General features: G+C 37.7%; 1 protein-coding gene across 1 annotated transcript in view; it reads left to right on the top strand.

Moving 5' to 3' along the window:
- LOC106874321 (uncharacterized) overlaps positions 1 to 22,278 on the top strand; it is a 456,333-nt gene that overhangs the window by 2,620 nt on the left and 431,435 nt on the right. The window contains exon 3 of the mRNA XM_089338627.1: positions 19,990 to 20,075. Within this exon, the coding sequence (XP_089194753.1) occupies positions 19,990 to 20,075 (86 nt within the window). The remainder of the gene's footprint in view (positions 1 to 19,989; positions 20,076 to 22,278) is intronic.

The raw sequence follows: 22,278 nt of genomic DNA, 5'->3' as shown, positions 1-22,278 counted from the left end.
GAAAACGGCAAAACGCAAGTAATGCATGCAAACACAAGAATATGCAAATGAAAAGCTGCAGAATCTGTATGAATGTATGTGATGCAAGGTTAAGGTAGTGTGCAGGATGTGCCAGCTACTGCAAAGCTGAGGCAGTGTACAGGATGTGCCAGCTGGTGCAAAGCTGAGGTGGAGAACGCCTGACATGCAAATGTGATAACAACTGTCCAGGAAACTGGAAATCACAGGATGCTAGAGTCAAGGTGTTTTAAGTTAGCAAGAGTGGTAGGTTATTTACAGAGGCTTCTGTTGTAAGCTTGCAAGAGTGGTGGGTCACTTGCAGAGGCTGGAGGTGCTAGCATATAGGAGCAATGAGAAAGCAACTAAAATTCTAGAATGTGGTGCATGTGTGTATGAACATTGAAACATGTTAACATATAATATACACAGAAAGAAAAGGTCTTTGAGATGTAAAAGGCAACAAATGCCATACCAAAATTAGTGGATGCAGAATCAAGGTAAGCAAGCTTATACATGAAAAGGAAAACAGAGTAAATGTATTAAATAGGAAAAGAAAAGACAAATAGAATATGAGTTTCATGTAAAAATAGTTTTACAAAGTTTCTTAGACCAGTTGACACAACTGCCACTGTGAGTTGTCATGACGTATGTTGATGGGTGTGGGGAAGAACCGTGTAGTTGAGCTGGTGGTGGATGCAGTGATGCAGTATTTTCCTGTTGTATAATGTAGGATGGGGGAGTATGAGGTTCTGGTGTGAGCACGTCTGTATAAGGCTCTTTAAGTGTATCAACCGAGACTGTTTCTCGGGAACCATTCAAGGCTATAGGGAAATTTTTATCATTGTGTGCCAACACGTGATAAGGTCCTGAGTAAAGGGGAGTGAGGGGACTTCTCACTGCATCCTTACATACAAAAACGTGAGTCCACGAGGCAATATCCTTGGGGACCAAAGATTTTATTATTTGCTGCCGAGTGCTCATTGGTGGAAGCTCCTGAAAGTATACATGCAGGCAGTTAGCATAAAATGCTGGATTTTGAGTAGTAAGATCAGCTGGGGTGAGCATCTGTCCTGGCAAGGACAAACAGGCACCATAAAGCAGCTCGGCTAGAGAGAAGCCAAGGTCCTCCTTAACTGATGTTCGGATACCGAAGAGAACAATAGGAAGATACTTGGTCCAATGCTGGATGTCAAGAGAGGCTCATAAAGCAGCTTTCAGCTGATGGTAGAATCGTTCCACGATGCTGTTCAAGGTCAGATGGTGGCTGGTAGTCCTAATCCATTGAGCCCCAATCATTTTTATCAACTCCGAAAAGAGGTGTGATTCGAACTGTCTGCCGCGGTCTGTAATGATGGTGGTGGGAACACCATAGCGTGATATCCATCCTGATACTAGAGCTCGCGCTACAGATTCAGCAGTAATGTCTGTTAATGGAATTGCTTCAGGCCATCGGCTGAAGTGATCAATACAAGTCAAGATATATGTAAATCCCCGACTGATAGGCCACAGTCCCACAATATCAATATGCACGTGAGAGAAATGAGTGTCAGGATAGTTTAAAGTACCGAGAGGTGCCCAAATATGCTTGTGCACTTTAGACTTTTGGCATCGAAGACAGGCATCGAAGAGACCATTCGGTAACATCCCGTCTCATGTTTGGCCAGAAAAATCTAGTCGTAATGAGTTTTACCGAGGCCGCGATGCCAGGATGAGCAAAATTATGCAAGGCATCGAAGACAACCCTCGATGCTTCTCCGATATGTCGCACAAGATGTTCCTGTCGACAGTCAGTATGGGCAGGTACTTGAATTTACATGTTGCAAATTCAGCAGATGTGGTGTCAAATGAATCGAAAGGAAGCTGGCCTGAAGCCAAAACAGTTAATTCAATTGCAGAAGTGGGTGGTAATGAGTTGATTGGCAAATGGAACAAAACATCAACAGCAGTGTTCTGGGTTCCTGAGATATGCTGAATGTTGCTGAATGTTGCTCGGCAAATATTTTTCAGGCTTAGACCATAAGGCGAATGTAAGAGGTTTATGGTCTGTGTAGATGGCAAACTGTCTCACTTCAAGGTAATGATGGAAGTGTTTTGCTGCCAATAATTCACATCCAAAAGTGCTATAGCGGGTCTCGGTTGATTTCAGCTGCTGAGAGAAAAATGCCAAAGTTTGTATACGCTCTTGATGAAACTGTTTCAAAATGGCGCCTACAGCTGTATTTGATGTGTCCACTACAAGCGAAAGCTTTCCGCCATAAACGGTGCGTTAACAGCGAGGCTTGCACAAGTTCACGCTTTACTGCTCGAAAGGCATCAATTTGGGAAGGTGAAAGTGAAATAGCTTCATTTTTGTTCTTATGATCCTTTAAAAGCTCAGTAAGAGGAGCAAGGTGCTTCACACAGTAGGGGATAAAACGCCTATAAAAGTTCAATAATCCCAGGAAATGACGAAGCTGCTGGAGTGAGGTAGGAGGAGGTAGTTCTTGAATAGCCTGGACTTTTTCAGGAAGAGGCCTAACCATATTTCTCACCAAATTACACCCCTTATGTGTTTCAATTAATTTCTAACATAATCATAAATTTAGGCTGGTTTCATTAAACAACTTTTTTATTTATCAACATATTAATGTGATTTTTGGAAGATAATTTAACGAAGGGTTCTCAACCAATTCTATACCAAAATTTTGGTCACAAAGTGACTTTAATTACAGGTAAATACAGGTAAATTCAACAAAATATAAAATTATTAAAATTAGCTAATATTCAATTGGGTATACAACAAAATATTATTATAGAAGAGTTGTGCACATTACTGGATTTATTACTGTCTCTTTTGCCAGTATAAAATTAAAATCCAGAGCAGTACCCAGTATTTGATTCACAAATCTTTTCCAAACTTTGATCCCCCATTTTGTGCGCTTTCCTGGCATATACTGTCGAAAACGCACTCGGCCTTTATAGCCCACCATATCCTCATCTATAAACTGTTTTATATGTGCTTTGAACACAGTCAATGAGGGGTCTTATTTTAAATACGGGATCAAAGTCTGGTTTTCCACGTACTGGTGTACTGCTCGTGTCTCTTACATGTAGATATTGAGTCAATTTTAAAAACCGTATCCTCGTCATTATACTTGAGACATATTCGTCTCCAAAGGGTTCATCACTACTCCACTAATTTGTTATTCTAGGTAACTTTCTAATGCCCATAATAATATTTATGGCAAAATATGCTTTAATTTCATTCAAGTTTATGGGAAACCACAAACTATCCTTTTTTTACGCTTTGTTTACATTTAGCGTAACGGTTTGTTTCCGCCATAATCAATTCAAATAGGCACATCGGAAAAAGCAAAAAGAAATAGTCTAAAGCTTTACTCTCCTGGGTAAGACTGTGACTTGGTCCAGTTTCTTCAGAAAAATCACTGAAAGAAGGAGTTTTTAAATTTTCACTCCATTCAGGTACTAATTCATTCTCTTTATCGCTATCATCGGAGCTCTCAGATTCACTGCTTTCATTTTCGGAAAATGAAACCTCAGATTCATTATCAAATACCACGTGCTTTTTTTTTTCGGTTACAGAGTTAGATTTATCAAGGTCTTCAACGGAAAATCCTTCGAATTCTGACTCGCTGCTTGACAGAATAAAATTTGTATCCATTTTTTTGTCAGGATTACAAATTTTGAAAACACAAGAGGAACAAATTTGGAAAAAAATCTCCCAAAATTCACAAAATTAAAAAATCACGTTGATCGTCATACAAAACTGTAGCTGAACTGTTTACACAAATAATCACGTGTTTTCACGAATGTACTAATGAGATTTGCTCGGATATTCTCATTTAAATATGAATAGGTGATTACGGGCGGTTTTGGGCGGCTTGGTCACATGAACCAAAATTTTTTTCGGGCGGCTTTGGGCGGTTTGGTAACGAAAGGGTTATTGATGAGGTGGCCAAGGAAAACGAGTGAAGAGGATCCAAAAACACATTTAGCTGGATTTATTTTAACTCTGAATTGGGTCAGGTGCTGGAAGAGCAGCTTTAAATGTTGTACATGCTCTTCAGCACTGGAACTGGCAATCAACAGATCATTGGTATAAGCATAGACAAAGTCCATCCCATGAATGACCTCCTCTATAAAGCACTGGAATGTACTGGCAGCATTACGAAACCCAAACAGCATTGTCAGAAATTCAGAAGTGTCAAACGATGTTGTCACAGCAGTTTTAGGGATGTTTTCTGGGTGCACAGGAATCTGATAGTAGGCCCTAACCAGATTGAGCTTAGAGAACATGGTACACCCCTGTAAGGATGAAGCAAGTCCTGGAGATGAGATCGGATAACAGTCTGGGACAGTAATAGCATTTAGGTGTCAGAAATCTCCTGTAGGATGCCAATCACCTGATCCTTTGGGGACCATGTGCAACGGTGAGGCCCGTTGGCTGGTGGAGGGGCAGATAATTCCTAGCTGGAGCATGTGGGCAAATTCCGCCTTGACCTCCTTAAGCTTCTCTGGAGGTAGGTGATGTGGTTGAGAAAAAACAGGAGGCCCGGTTGTAGCAATAAAATGCCTTGTCGAGTGGGCAGGGTTATCCACTTGGAAGTTTAGCTTGATCAGTTCCAGAAAAGAGTTGAAAATAGCCTAGTACTGATCACCAGCTGAGACTTTGAAGAAAACTGGGCTGGCTGCAGGAGTACTCGATATTCATTCAGGAATATGGAGGTCAGAGGTGCTATCTACAAGTCTCTGCTTATGAACATCAACCATGAGGGAAAACTGATGGAGAAAATCTGCGCCTAGGATTGGGTAGAGCAGATCAGCAATGATAAAAATCCACTTGAAGTTCTGTTGAAGGGTCAAATCCAGGGAAAGAAAGACTTGACCATATGTTGAAATGAGTGAGTGGTTGACAGCTTGCAAGGTAACATCCGATAGAGGAGGCTTGTCCTTGATGAATTTCAGCAGTCAAATACTACAAGCTGCACCAGAATCTACCAGGAAAAATTTGCATGATGAACAATCTTTTACGAAAAATGCACGGCTCTGGGGATGTGTACTGGGACCAGCTGCCATGCTTAGCGTCCCGTAGTGGCGTTTCCCTGACTCAAATGTGAGCACGGTTGAATGCACTTCCTAGCATTTCGGCCAAAGCGATGATGATACCAGCATAAGTCTGATGAGGAGGCAGAGGGTAAGGCATGTCACATGGGGGAGGGTGACTGGCTGAATGTTCGCCGTCGTGGCAAATTCTGAGTGGCACATAGCTTCTTCACCTGCACAGTGAGTTCCTAAATGGCCTGCAGAGTGTCCACTTGAGTGGAATCAGGCTGCTGAAATGAATCTACGACTGTTGAGGGAGAAGGAGAAACAGCAGCCAATTTGTTGTCTGCAGTTCCATTTCCAGTGTACTCCAAAATTCTATTGGCAGACAAGGCCAGCTGGTCGATGGGAGTGATGTCCATGCTTTCGTGACTCATATTCTCACTCCAAATTTGTATATTAGAACCTATGATAAGACAAACTCGAGTAATGTTGAGCAATGGTGGTGAGCAGGCAAAATCCAGACGAAAACGAAGCAAAGCATTAGGACGCATTTGTGAGGCACATGGTCAAGCAATGGAGACAGAGGCCATCCGCCGTATTGTAAACAACAGAATATTCACACACTTGGATGTCAAAACAAGCTATTCAAAATACATTTTTTTTTTTGTTTTAACATGTATCTCCTGCCCCCCCCCCTTTTTTTTAAGGAAAATATCTGGTGGATATTTTCCGATGTCGGAGTTACCACTTTAGTGGGTTTTTAGCCCACTAATTTGATATAATGTCCGGTCATCCTTCGATCGCTGTAGAATCAATCTAGTGAGGAACAACAACAACTTGTGTGAGATTTATGAAGGTGTACATGAGGGATTTATTCCAATCCAGGATGAGATCATTTACACAACTTGAACATTAACATTCAATAGAGTAGAATGGAATTTGAATAAGGAAATGTTTTCATCTTGCCGCATTCCATGACTGGTGAAAGAGGATTTAAGAAAAATTCAATCAACAAGAAGTTGTCTTGTAGCAGGAACAGAGATGGAGAAACTGTGGCTTGTTGCAGGCAGAGTGTGAGAGAAAAGGGGATGTTATCTGTTTGTGCATGTCTTTTATAGCGATGTAATGAGTGCCGCCCAGTTGCTAACGATGTGACAGAGAAGATAACTTTTGATGACTCTCATTAAAACACGACGGCACTGGATTCAAATAAGGTTGCCTATGTGTGTGTGTGTGTGTGTGTGTGTGTGTGTGTGTGTGTGTGTGTGCATGTATATATATATATATATATATATATATATATATATATATATATATATATAATTTATATAATAGTTACGTTTATCAATTTGTGTTGCAAGATTCCTGATGTGAAATCGTGTGTTGAAGCAGATATTGTTGTATTACAAGATGTCATTTCATTTTTGCCAAATAAGCACACGCACTATATATTTGTTCTTCAGTTTTTTATTACTGTTTCTATTTTAACTCATATCCATTGGCTGGAAATCTTTTATCACACATCTGTGACCTATTCAGTAACAGTTTTTGTCTTCGTGTGTGCTCTTACTCCACTTACTCTAGTGTATGATAATCTTATACTGAAGAAGTGTCCAAATGTGAATAAGCAAATTAACAATCTTTGGACATAACCAAATGAAAGAGTATAGCTTGGGCTCTTTACTATGATGGTCAATTGAAAAGTTCATAGGCTAACCAAAATATTCTCATGGAGTGTGACCAAATGAAGTTTATTTTTCAACATAGACCCCCACCTGTAGTCCACACACTTCTTCCATTGATATTGCAGTGCCTGAATTTCATTGGTGAAGAAGCTTTCATTCTGTTGGTCAAAAAAAGTTATCAACAGCAGATATGACATCACCATCACTGTGGTACTGGTTCCCAGCCAAATGTTTTTTTCATGTTGGGAAACAAATGATAGTCTGATAAGGTGAAATCAGGAGAATAGGGATACTGATCAACCAATTCAAAGCTACAATTATGCACAGCAGCCATTGAAACCAAAGACTTATGTGCAGAGAATTGTCCTGATGAAACAAGACCACTTTCGTCAGTTTTCCTGGGCGTTTGGTCTTGAAAACATTTTGTAACAAGTTGGCATATTACTCTCCATTGATAGTGTGGCCCTTTTGAAAATAGTCCATAAACACAATACCTTTTGCATCCCAAAACTTGAGACTATCACCTTCCCTGCAGATGAAACAATGTTGTCCTTCTTTGGAGCAGGTGAGAAAGGGTGTTTTTACTGCATAGATTGTCTAGCTCAAAGTGATGAAGTCAACACTCATCCTGAGTTAGGAAGCATTCGAGGAAACAAGTTGGATTTGCTTCAGACAATGTCAAATTTTCCCTGTTGTGATCAGCCTGGTGTGCTTTTGATCAGGTATGAGAAGACTTGGTACCCACCAAGTTCATTGTGCAGATTTTTTTGACTATCTCATAGGATTTGGTAATAACCTTGGCTATTTGATTTATAGTCAATCACCTGTCATCTACCACCATGTGATGAACATGATCGATGTTTTCCTTGGTGGTGGCAGTTGCAGGACATTCAGACTTTGGGTCATCTTCAAGATTCCCTTCCCCTCCTAAATTCAGCTACCCACTTTTGCCCTTTTGAAACCCTGGAGCATCATCCACTAATGTAACAAGCATGTCAGCATGAGAATATTTGGGAGCTAAACCCTTTTCCGCAGGTACTTGATAAAACCACAATGCCAAGTTTTGTTAATTTTCAAGAGAAGTTGCTATTAGTTATTTTGAAGTCTTCGTTGAACAGTCAGATGTCGGTTTACCTGATAAAAATCTATGCAGTTATTAATAAGAAGAATTGAAATTAATGCATATTCCATACTTTGCTATGATCTTTGCCTCGCTAAAGGCCTCATGTCCCTTACTGCTTTCTCTCTCTCTATCTTTTGTGTGTGGCAAGCAATGTAGGCCATTGCTTGTTCGCCACTTCCGGTTGTAAACTATTTAAAGAACCCTCTGGTCTTCCAAAGTCTCACATTCCTCCTCCGCTATATGTTGATTACCACACAAAATGCCCAGCTACGTTTAAGAAATTTCTCTAGTGTTTAATCGCTCTTGAGGCTTATAATTCTTAAAATTTTTCAATAACTTTTCAAATCGTATTACATATCCCTCATGTTTCCATACTTTGCTATGATCCTCACCCTGTTACAGGCCTTAAGTCCCTTACTGCTGTCTCTTGTGTGTGGTTATATTGGCCATTGCTTGTTTGCAATGTGCCCATCCATTCTCACCCCCACCACCATTACCAGAAATCCCTTATACCAGAAGTCTCTTCTCATACCAGAAATGCTGACAGGGCTCTGCCTCACTTCTGCACCAGATGACTTGCATAGCTCCATCCCTCCAACCTCTTTCTGTCTATACATAATGAACTAACCAATAGCAGCTCAATGCTTATATTTACAATGCTCATATTTACAATGCTTTCATACGACTCCCCACCCCTTAATAGGAGCAACAATTTTTAACATCTTTGAATGATGGTAAGTTAAAGTGAGAGAACAACTGATGTGACATGTCTGTTAACAAATGATCGTGGAAACCTTATTTTCAGGTGCTGAATAACATCACTCCTTCCCATGTTCTCTCCCACATACCTTTGCCAGTTTTCAGAGTTGGTACTATCAATGTAGGCGCATTGAAAGGTAGATATAGCAAGATTGTTGAGATGCTTAAATGGAGGTGTGTTGGTGTATGCTGAATCCATGAAGTAAGGTGGATAGGAGCTTCAGCCAGGTTCCTCACAGGCACATAGGTATAAATCTTCTGGGAAGGGGTGACGGAGTAGATGGCATGGGTATACTTCTTGCTGAGAAATAGGTGGATAAGGTCATAGAGGTATTTAGAGTGTGCAATAGAGTGCTTAAGCTTAGGCTAGTCTTACAGAACAGTATAATGACAATTATTTCTGTTTATGCCCCTCAAGCAGGCCTACCAAATGAACAGAAGGACAACTTTTATGATATTCTTCTGCAGACTATCCCAAAGACGAGTGACAATGATCTCATCTTCGTGACTGGGGATTTCAATGAGCATGTTGTATGGCAGCCTGATATTTTCCATGGTGTGCATGAAGGCCATGGATTTGGCTCCCAAAACAAAGAGCTACTGGAGTTCTGTGATGCAAATAGCCTTTTGATCTTCAACACCAACTTCAAGAAGCCAGCAGGCCACCTGATAACCTACCAGTCAGGTGTCTGTACTAGCCAGATCGATTACATTCTCACCAGACAGCAGGATGCATAGTTGTTCCTAAATACAAAGACCCTCTCTGGTGAAGAATGTCCACCCTAGCATAGACTAATTATTAGTGACTTTAGACTCCAGGTCAGAAGGATGCTAAGAAGTAAACCAATCAGGAAAAGAAGGATTTGGAAGCTTAACGACCCTTCATATAGTCAGAGATTTAAGGACATCCTAATAGAAACATTTGATGAAAGGGAGGAGGAGCTATAGACTTGTGACATAGAGGGCAACTGGGAATTCCTGAGGGATAGCTTGCAAAGTGACACAGACCAAATCTGTGGCTGGTGCAAAGTCCCATCCTGACCTAGGATAACATGGTGGTGGAACGATGCAGTAGACAGGGCCATTTGCTTTAAGAAACAGGCCTGGAAACTGTATCAGATTGCCAGAAGGGATGCTGGGAGAAAAGTATATCTAGCCAAGAAAAGAAGTTTGCTAATGTTCAGTGATATGAGGACATGAGGACCAAAGAATGCGAAATGTTTCAGATTGCAAGACAGTGTGAGAGAAAATTGTGATGTCATTGGATAGAAATGTGTCCATGTGGATGCTGGTGCACTTGCATGTAATGATTCTGCAAAGAAAGAGGCTTGGAAATGCCATCATGAAAGACTGCTGAATGGGAGGAGGAGAGTCTGCCAAATGTTGACCCAACTGAGGTTACCGGCTATCCCATCAGGAATCACCACTGAGATGCTTAAAATATCTGGCAGTGTGGATTATGGTCGTCACCCATATTGTAAATCAGGTGGTTCACGAACAACTGGTGTAGCAGCACCATAGTCAACTGTTACAAAGGTAAAGGTGATGCCTCTATATATTTGTAGATGGGGTTGCTGCAGGTTCCACATCTACCATCTCCACACTCTTTTACGTAGAATTCGGTTTTATTCTCTGCTGAGAATTTCGCTCTTGTTAGGTGTTTCTTTAAGTTTTTTTCTTGGCGTTTACTGTTTTTTATGCAATATTTGTTTAGTAGGTTTTCCATTAAGGTGAGTGGGTATTTTTGTTCTAGTAGGAAGTTTTTAAGTTCCTCTAGTCTCATGTGGTGTGTCTGTAAGTCGGTCACTATGCTGCATATGCGTCTTGCCATACTATATATATATACACACATTTACACAAACAGACACATGCATGCACACACACACACACACACACACACACACACACATACACACACACGCACACACACACGCACACACACACACACACACATATATATATATATATATATATATATATATATACACACACACACACACACACACAGACGCACATACATATATGTATCTAAATATGTAAAATTCACTGTGTATGTGTGTTTGTAAACCTGGATAACTTCTGAAGTTCACAACTGATTTTCTTCAAACTGGGAATATACATTACTTATGTTCCATAGATGGTTTCAGACTCTTAAAAGTTTTCACATAATGAGTAATGGGACCTCTGGGACCAGAAAACCCACTTTCCTGAGGTAAGTAAGACTACTGTAGAGAAGGGAGGTAACTCTTTGCAAAGTAGCTTTTCTTAAAAATTTCTAAGATATTGATATTATTTACCTTTTTTTATTGACATTTCATTACTAACATACAATTGTCACCTTAGTTTATTATGTCATATTTCTTGACATAATGTCTCCAAAGATGAGCTCCTCCATTGGTTGAAAAATGCCAGTAGCAAAGAAATTGAAAAGGAGAGTAAATGAATTGTCACAGACTTCAATTAGACTATCACAAAATGCTGCATGCACAGCTATTGCATTAACAGCTTCAGCCAGTCCACCTTGATTTCTTTCATTAGATTTCTCTCATGTGGTGCTGTTGAGTGCACCCACAGGTATAATTTATCACGTAGATAAATATTCAGTGTGGTAGTGGCAACACACACAGCAGCAAAAGCGAGTATATCCCCTGAGAACATGTTGGTGCATTCAAAAATCACATACCTCACACTTTTCTATGACTTGGTTAGGGCCTGGAATCTTTCAAACAGACTCATGACATGTCACTTAGTTGAATTAGCCCATCATTTACTCCATAATCGTTTTGTCATCATTACTGCACTACCCCATATTACATGTTTCAACTTAACTGTGCCAAATATACAAACTATGCCATTTAAATCCTGACAAACACAGGCAATGTGGTCAATAAAAGGAAAGGAGAACATAGACAGTCAAAAACTAATTTATGCTATTTAATTTGGATTAAGGATATCAATAATTGTAATAATTGTACTTGCAATTAAATTAATTACCAAAAATGCAAATGCTAATAGTTTATGATCAATATATTTACATTAAAGCCAGATTCCTAGTTATCAAAACATTGAGCTTGAAATAGAAATATATAAGATTAAAGTTGATGTATTTTTAAAATATTAAACTCCATGACTAAAATAGTACATTAGGAGTATACTAAAAAGAACCTGAATATTGAGTTGTGAGACAGCCTGAAAATTATTGCCTGACAGTTTTCCAAAATATTTGGTGGTCTTTTTCAATTTTATGTATGTGCAATTCCTATTCATATTTTAAAAGAAATAGTGCATTTAACTGAAGGTTGACCCTGGTTGAGAAAATTCAATGAAGTGTTATAATCTTGATCACACTATCCATTTTTAAAATAAAATGTATATCCTAAACCAGTAGTTCCCAAACATATTTTGGCACAGAACCTGTTGTACAGTTTTCTAAATATTGCCAAAAGCCATGCCTATATTTAATGGACAACCTTCACCATCCTTATTTTCATAAGACATGAAGTGAAACAGGTTGCTTTAGGAAGAGGATTTAGTCATATGAAAAATAATACAATATTGAAATGGTGAAAAGCATCTGTTTATTAGAATTATTTTTAATAAATTTTATTAAAAGATATTCCAGAATTTTTCATGGAACCTTGGGTTCTTTTGAACCCACTTCAAGAAATCCCATCCTTAGACTACATTATCCCATGTTTTTTTTCTTATAAAATAGTGTACCTTATTAAGGACTAAAATAGAAGTTTTTCAAAAATGTTAATGGATTCAGTTTTGAATTATTGTACTGGCAGTAATATTGCTTCAACATAACACAAATATAAAATATTTGAATTTGTTATAATGTAATGTAGGATAAGTAAGAATTAAATTCAATACTTTTCCCTGAGCATAAGAATGCAGAGAATACTTATAAATGTTATTATCCATTTCAAATTCCATCTGTGTGACTCAAAACTGATAGTCTGTTTTATATGCTACTTTTAATATTTACAACATTATCCTTTAATTGTTAGAGTTCTAATAAAAGTTTTATAAAAATAAACACATGCTTTTGCCATGTCAATTGTCAGATTTTCTGTAGTTAGAGTAATTTTGAAAATTATTCTCGTGCATTTAGATTGCCATGGAAGCCAAAAGAATAGATTGTTTGCTTTTTTATTAGCCTCCATCTTTCAGACTGGTAAAAGGGGTATCACAGGCACAATATGTCATACCCATAAAAGAGGTAGCAAAGCAGACATAAAAAATTATAGGCCTGTCTCTGTAACCTCATATGTCAGCAAAGTCATGGAATGCATTGTCAGGATGAAGCTGAACATATTCCTAGAAGATAATGACTTGCTCCCTGACACTCAACATGGCTTCTGCTCAAGAAGAAGCTACTTTACACAGCTTCTGCAGCATTATGACTGTCTGTTGAAATAAATAATAAATCACTCAAATGTTAATGTGATATATCTGGATTTTGCAAAAGTCTTTGATAAGGCTTGATCACAAGATGATATGTCACTCATCATAGTCAGAAAATTGGGAGAGTGGTTACATGACTTCTTAAAATGACAATCTAGGCTGTGGCAGCCAGTGGGGCTCTCTTCAAGGAGACAGTAATAATGATTAGAGTACCTTAGGGATGCTGCTGTTTATGGTGGCTCTCTTGGACATGTCATCAGTTACACAGACAGCCAGACTTATTAGCTATGCTGATGATACAAAAGTAACACAATAATTGAGGAATCTTCTAGTGCTAATCTTCTACAGAAAGACCTAGATATATATAAATAGACTGAAGAAAACGACATACAATTTAAAGCAGGAAAATTCCAAGTGCTCTCCTATAAGCCACCTTGCACTAACTCACCACAACAAAGATACTTTGAGTCAAAAGGAATGACAGTGTGTGATTTGGGGATTGATATGAACAGTGATGCCTTATTTTGTGTATATATCACCAAGATGGTAGCAATGCATAAGTGACACCAGCAATGAAGCAATGTAGAGTGACATTGTATAATGACTCTAAACTTTATCAATCACCAAACTTTGTCTTTTTTACCTTCTTGGTCTTGATTTTGGTCTCAGTTGACTTGGTATGGTTAAAAAAAATTCAAACCACTTTGTGCCATGAACAGTTGCACCACTGCTCAGAACTGTAGAATCGTCTCACCTAAAAATGTAGGACCATAATTTTTGCCTTGTTATTGATTTATAAACACTATGTTATAGAGACATAATCATCTGATTCATTGCAATGCATACTTCTATGAGGGGATGCTGAAAAGTTCCTGGCTTTGAGTAAAAGAAAATGCATGAGGATCAGTTAATTATTTTATTCAGCATATTCCCTTCTCATATTCACACACTTATTGTAGTGGTCCTTCCGTAAAAGAACTTGGAAGGTTGGGTCTCCAACCTTTACCAATACACCTTAAGCCAGGAACTTTTCAGCACTCACTCTTAATGTTAGCATTCAGACAACCCTTAGCCCAGTAGAACATACAGTAGAACATATATATATTTGAAAACCCTACAAGACTAGGTGAAAGCGCTAATTTATAAAACATGTGACATATGAATAAAAATCTGTAAATATACAACTATCCAGACATCTGAGTACCTGATTATTATTTTTTCTAATATATAATTCCTGTACATCACCTCCAAACCTTCCAATATATATATATATATATATATATATATATATATATATAGCATCAGCAACCATGGCCACTCCTCAAAACTAGGACAGTTGATGATTTATTAAACTCCACAATGAGAGGCCCTTTACTATCCAGCTATCCACATTCTTCATTTCTACTGAATACTACAACTGACCCATCATCAACATCATCATTTTCACAATGTTCTACTGTACTACCATAACCACCACTGCTACTATAATTAGTGAGGAATCCCTCCTTTCTTTCCTCCATGAATGCACAAAACCTCAAAATATGCCAGTTTTCTCAGTGCAAGAGTCTATGCATATGCAGTAACTGCAATTTCACTCATTTACCTGGGACAAGATGCACAATTCATACAGGCAACACCAGCCAATGCCAAAGCATACATCTTACGCCATCACCACTTGTATGTAATTTTTTCAATTGTTTCTTTGTCGTCTTTCTGTACAATTTTTCAGTCTGTCTGTCTGTCACATTCCGTGTGTGTATCTATCTATCTATCTATATATATATATATATATATATATATATATATATATCAAATGAGAATTTACAAAAAAACGAAAAACGAAGATGGGTGTGTAAACAACAAACAGATGTATTAGTTTAATGCTCGAGAAGTGAGAAAGTCTTTTACGTTTCGAACCTACGCTATTCGACAGAAAGAAACACAAAAATAAACAGGTTGAGAAAATAGAAAAAGGTTTAGTGGCTAACAATCTGTTGACTTTCTATGCAATATTTTATGGTTATTAGTCAATGTAACACGGCACCTTCTGTTCCTACTCAGTGGGACCCCACACAATGTTCAATATTTGGTGATTTTCTATCCATTTCTCTCTCCTTCTTCTCTCCTCTCATCTGTGCAAAACCTTCACCATCTTTTTCTATCTGACTCTCTCTCTACCTATCTGCTGCCTTTCTCTTTTTACTACCTTCCATTTCTTCCTCTGTCCATCTCTGTCAACCTACTCTCTATCTTTATTCCCTTTCTCTGCACATCCTCTTTCTTCCTACCTGCTCTTCTCCAACCTTTTCTACTCCACCCTGTCCCTCTTCCTCCACTTTTTGATACCAAAAGACCATCTAACTTTATATCGCCCACCCATTTTCTACTTGACTAGTGCCTAGACATGTATTGTTTTTTCATCTCTTGCCTAGCATTTACTTCAGGCCCCCAGTTTGTCTTATCTTTTCACTTTCCATTCCTTTTTTCCCCTTCTGTCTTTCTTCCCTTCTGTCTTTCTTCTCTTCTGTCTTTCTTCCCTTCTATCCCATCTGTCTATCCTTCTCCTGAGCCCTCATTTTACCTTTGGAACATGAGTACCTCTATTTTCTTTCTTTTTTGTTAGTTTTCATCATGTAGTGTCCCACTGTTATATGCTGGTTTTGTCTGGAAGAAGTTTGGCATAACAGAATTACAATGCCTAAAGAAACTGCCTTCTTGACTTGTGTATGAAACTGGGGCAACATTACAGGAAACATCACTGCACATAGCTGTTCTGGTCACCACATGAAAGCAGTTCGCACTTTTGGCCAAAGGCAAAGCCTAGCATTACAAGGGCATGAACATGACACAGGAAACTTCATATATCTTGAAAAAGAGCTTGTTGAAGAATGCAATGCAGAAGTAAGTCAGTGGCTTAAACGTTAAGATAATTTCATATCTGGTACCATACAAAATGAAATCCTACAGGCATACTCTCATAACATCCTGCATGAGATCAGAAAAAAAGTTGAAGATTCCATGTTTATTGGTATTATATATGATGGTACTACTGATTTCTCTGGCATTGTCAGTTATGTTTCTGAAGACCTGGATACTCACAAAGATTTTCTTGGTTTTTATAATCCTCCAGACTGCTCTTCAGAGACACTAATGTTATTATGGATGTTTTTTGCTGCTTAAACATTTTGCTTGGCTCAAAATTATGCTGCTTTTCATTTGATGATGCAAGAAATTAAAAGACATGCTTCCTAGTACATATTTTGTACATTGTGGAAACCACTCTCTGGACCTTGTCCACCAAGAAGTTGACTCTACAGTTGCCATTATAACTGATGCACTGAACTTTCTTCACCAATGCGCCATTCTTCTGAAGATAATTGCAATGGACAAGCCTTTGTTGTGAGGTCAAGTTACAAGCCATGTATCCAACTCGTTGATACATTAGAGCAACAGCACTGTAAATAGTGGAAAGCAACTATAAGAGGATTTCCTGTTGGAGCTTCTGAGTGAGACATCGCTATGAGCAACAATAAAAGCTACTGTCAAAGGACAGCTGAACCAATCTGGCAAAACTTCCACTTTGTTTGATATTAAGGTGGCTGGGAATTTATTTGGGATCTTTCTGATTTATGTTTTATTTAGTGTGTTTTCTACTGAAACACTTTAAAACTTCATATGCTTGTATATTTTGTCTTATAGAACAGAGAAAAATTTTCATATTCGAAGTTATTTCATGTTAAAAGTTGTCATATTTCGGTAATTTCAACCAATCACTGACATCTATTGAGGTGAAAACAATTACTGCTGTGGAATGTAAACAAGACGTTCTAGTGGTGTAATGGGTTCTTTTCCCTTGAATAAAATTAGTGCCGTTGTTTGTCAACAACAACTATCAGCGGTACTGTTATTTATGACATCGTTCGTGCGTTTGTACTGGTTTTAGCTTTTGGGTTAGGGTTCGGGTTTTAGAGTTAGAGTTAGGGTCATGAGTATTTTTGCCAAACCCTAACCCTAATTCGAAAACCCGAACCCTAACCCTAAAACCCTTAAGCTAAAACCAGTACAAACGCACGAACAATGTCATAAATAACAGTACCGCCGATAGTCGTTGTTGACAAACAACGGCACTAATTTTATTCAAGGCAAAAGATCCCATTACACTGCTAGAATGTGTTGTTTACATTCCACAGCAGTAATTGTTTTCACCTCAATAGATGTCAGTGATTGGTTGAAATTACCGAAATTCGACAATTTTAACACGGAATAGCTTTAAAAAATAAAATTTTCTCAATAACACTAAGAGTAAAAGATATTTTATACGACACATTCTACCAGTGTTCCAAGTTTGAAAGTGTTTCGTTAAGAAAACAAGTGGTACCTGCCAAATCAGAAAGATCCTTTATTTGGAATATGTGAGTCTGTAGTACATAGCTTACAGTGTCCAAGCACAACAGTTGGTGTCTGCTTGAAGCTGAAGAAGTTGAAGAACTTTCTTTCAAAAATGAGAAGTGAGAAAGTTTTTTAAAACTATTTTAGTGAAATATCCGCTGCTGACCTTGTGAAAAAGCCGAACACTTTTTGTTCCGTGAATACACCACTGCATTTCAATACAATAACTACTGAAGAGAGCGCTTTCTCTGTCATCGATTACTGGCATTGGAAAATTTTCAGTATCATTGGTGTTGTCGAAAATGAATTGAATTGCTGCTTTCAGGAAGAGGGAATGTACATACGCTCTGGACAAGAGGATTTGCCGTTATCGGCAGTCAGCTGTGGGAGAAAAAGAACTTGCAAAATACCTGCCTTCTTTATTTGACTTGCCCTCACTGTCATCACAAATCAAACTCCTTGCTGGCATGTGGCCTGCCCAAATCATTGCATGGCATTATTGAAAAATGGAGAGCTTCTGATGCTGTTATTAGTTCTAGCAAATGTTGATGCTAATGCAGCTTATTCTGTTTTGTACATATGGGAAAGTGCTTCAAATCATTCCAAAAAATGTTCTACTCTTGTTTTGGCAATGAAACTTTCCATGAGGATGTGCAAAGCATTTTCATTGTACAAGTTTTCATGCACTTGCATTATAGCACATTGTTGTACGGAGCCAGGTTTTCAAATGGCAAAGTTCTCTCACAGCTTATTCTGTCTTTGCATCAATTGAGAGAACATTCAGTGCACTTTGCCATTTGAACACCTGACTCTGAACTACAATGATGCAGCACTGTCTAACACATTTGCACATCTTTCAAAATGAGCAAGTGTAGAAAAAAATTTTCCATATGTTCAAGAGTGGGCTGAAAAGTTCACAGGCTAACAACAAAGGAGAATCTTGCTTGCAGTAATTTCAAGTCTTCTTATTAATAACTGCAGTGTTTCTTTCTGGATAAACTGACATCTGGTTGTTCAGAGAAACTTCAAATGCAATTATTAGCAATTTGTCTTGAAAATTGACAAAATTTGATGTTGTGTAGTAATCAAGTACCTGCAGATAAAGAGTTTAACTCTCAAGGACATTCATGCTGACATGGTTGATACATCAGGGGATGACACTCCAGCCTTATCAACAATGTAAAACTGGCAGCTCAGTTTAACAGAGGAAGACAGAGTCTTGAGAAGACCCATGGTCTGGATGTCCTGCAGCTGCCACCACTGAGGAAAACATTGATTGTGTTCACCTCATGGTGAAGGATGACAGGCGATTGACTATAAACCAAATAGTTAATGTTATTAGCATATCCCATGAGAGAGTGGAGAATATTTTGCACAATGAACCTAGCATGATGAAGGTTTCTGCTTGGTGGGTGCCACATCTTTTGATATTTGATCAAAAACACACCAGGTTGATTACATTACAGGAATATCTGATGTTGTTTGAGGCAGATCCAGCTAGTTTCCTTGAACATTTCCTAACATAGGATATGTGTTGGCTTCATCACTTTGAACCAGAAGCAAAGAGGCAATCCATCCAGTGGAAACACTTCTCTTCACCTGCTCCAAAGAAAGGAAGGTCGTTTTATCTACAGGGAAGGTGATGGCCTCAGTGTTTTGGAATGCAAAAGGCATTGTGTTTATTGACTCTTTTCAAAATGATCACACCATCAATGGAGAGTTCTATGCCAACTTGGTAAGGCAGTTATGAGAGGCTATCAAGACCAAGCAAGCATTCAGAAAAACTTTGACCACTGAAGTTGGGTTTTCTCTGTGAAATCTGCCAAAAATCCGATCTTGAGCATCTCAAGCATACACACATACATACACAACATAATAATGGACGGTCATTGACTCTATAGAAAGAAGTAACTTTCTTTAGTTTTATTTGAAATAGATAAATGGTAATACTGAAAGGCAGAGAGGTTTCTTTAGTCTTTCTGAGAATGATACACTATTTCTGGTGCTAGTGCCATGATTAAATGCACCCAGTACACTCTGTAAAGTTGTTGATGTTGGAAAGACATCCAACCATACAATTCACACCACAAAAATAGAATGTATATGCATAACATGGTCCATGACCACATCTAAATGGACAGTAGCTTCAAATAAAACAGAGATGGACTATGACAACCTACCCAATCCATGTCAGTAATGAAAAGTGATCATAAAATGGTGTGGTGGTGGTAAGGGTGATATTTTTGAAGCTGAACACTCCTTCATAGTTCATACAACTACATTGTGTGTGTGTGTGTGTGTGTGTGTGTGTGTGTGTGGTGAAGGGATAAGTAAAAAAGCAGTCTGTAATTTCATATCAGTATGAATGTCTGATTTATGTGTGGAGAATTTATGTTGTATAGGTTAAACCATTTTTTTTTTTTTATAACCGTACATATCACACTAAAAATATTAGTTATTTTTCAAGTTTATCTGAAATACTTCTCGCTACTTGTTCTCCCATTGCTAGTCAGTGTCATATAACTAATTTTACTATCTAAATAAATTTTATAATACAATTTATGTTTTTTTTCTTAGTAAGAAATTACAATTATCATCATAGAACTTCAAAAGCTCTCCCTGAATACTCTTCCGGAGGAAAATATGATCCATCAGAATTGGAGGTAATGATCTGATTTAAATTTTTATTAAACTTAAGGGTTTCCATCTTCATACAAAAAAACTGAGTTGAATAGCTGCAGCAGTTTGATAGAAATCCATTGGATGCATGAGAGGCTGTCACAATTGAGCTGAGAGTGTGTACAGGAGAGGCTACTGCAGTGGTACGGACATATGCTAATAACTAATGAGTGTAAAATAGCATGTCTGTGGATTTTAAGTAATGATAACTCTGTAACATATACATACATACATACATATATATATATATATATAAACATATCCATCATCACCATGTCCATTATTCCATGTTCACATGAGTCAGATGCAATTTTTGTTGAGGCAGATGTTCTACAGTCAGGTGGCCTTGCATGACAGGTATACACACACTATATATATATATATATATATATATATATATAGTATATAGACTTATACAATGGGCCTTTTTTCAGTTTCCTTCTACCAAATCCACTCACGAGACTTTGGTCAGATTAGGGCTACAGCATAAGACATTCGCCCAGAGTGCCATGCAGTGAGATTGAGCCCGGAACCATTTGGGTTGGAAACAAACTTCCTACTACACAGGCACACCTGTGCACCTATATATATATATATAGATCCAATAGAGGTAGATTCAAAAAGTACTCCATCTGGTGGGAGATAAATATCAGTTGAAACACACAACTAGAAAGGCTACTAATAGTTTCATGTTTTTATGATACTTATTTATAAAATATGCGATGTATCTAAAAGCAATCTTTGAGGTTCTGTTTATGCGTTATATATATTTTAAAAACTAGGATGCTGGAAAGTATGAAAATAAGAAAAAAACATGAAAGATGTAGTGCAAAAAAATGGAACGAGAAAAAGGAAATGAAATCAGACAAACTAAGATCCTTGTCCTCTCTGATTGCAGAAAGCTCATTAAATACAAAAGGTTAAGAACAAAATAACAGAAAACTCAATCCAGAGTGGGTATTGCCTTCCAGTTTGATAAAAGAAACTTGTCCATGTGACTACACATGCCAAGAATTTCAAATCATAAATTTAGCAGTGTGTTGGAAGTGTTGGATGTAAGAAGAATATGCTATGCATAAGTTGCATTTCTTAGAACCATTAACATTTGGCTTAGATTTTTCCACTATTCTTTACTTAATTGTATGTGGTGTGGAGCTGCTCTTCAAATTCCATATGTTGCTAGCCAACTTAGTTGTATTACTTTTATCAGTGTGTCAGAAAGAAGATAAGTTGTTTGCATAACATCTCTTGTATTTGCCCTCACATAACCCAATGTAATTCTTCTTTTCAACTGATTTGTTATGGAGCATATGATGGAGCTTATATACAGTTAGTCAAGTGGGCAAGGTTCATGGTCTCAACAATTACAACTGGGAGGCGAGTCTCTTGATGACTTTTGTGAGTTATATTGTTCTTCATATTGAGCAGCAGCTGTATGGTATTTTTATTGAGTGTCTGTTAAAAATTTTCCAGTATTTATGATTTATTGTAAAATGTTTATCTAAAAGAGACAGAGATTTCTTGCCTACATTAGTCTTAACAGTAATGGAGAAAGGAAGGGTGAGCCAAATTATTTTCCTAGGTCTATTTTTTGGTCTATTTTCCTGATTCGTATTTTTACTTAAAGAGTTGTAATATATTTTATGTTTGAAGCTGCTGTTAGTTAGGGCATTGTTATAATAGGGGGCTGTCTTACCAAATATTTGTTTAAAAGATTTTATATCTTATTACTAATGTTAGCTATCAAACTTTTAAAGACTATAGGTGGGTGACAGGACTGTTTAGGTATGTATGAGACCTTCTCATTTGGCTTATAATATGGTTTATAAGAGCGGGAGTTTAAATCAAGGGAAACATCTAAAAAAATCAACAGATTACTAGTAATAGAGATTTTGAGGCCTAATTAACTAAAGGTATCAATGTGATTTTTCCTGCATTTATCAAGAGCGTGACCATCACAGCCATTCCATCCCATCGTCTCATATACACCAACATCATGGGATGGGAACTTTGATCTCAGTGTATTTAATACAAAGAGACCCATAAGATCACAGATGTTTGCACTATTATGCGATCCCATCAATACATCAAACAATATATATATACATATGTATGTATATACATATATATGTGTATGTATATAGATATTTCTGTGTACATATACATACATGTATATTTCCTTACTGT

The sequence above is a fragment of the Octopus bimaculoides genome, chromosome 2 (genome assembly GCF_046866305.1).
Source record: "Octopus bimaculoides isolate indiv1 chromosome 2, ASM4686630v1, whole genome shotgun sequence".
NCBI lineage: Eukaryota > Metazoa > Mollusca > Cephalopoda > Octopoda > Octopodidae > Octopus > Octopus bimaculoides.
This window is presented reverse-complemented; position numbering and strand designations above follow the sequence as displayed.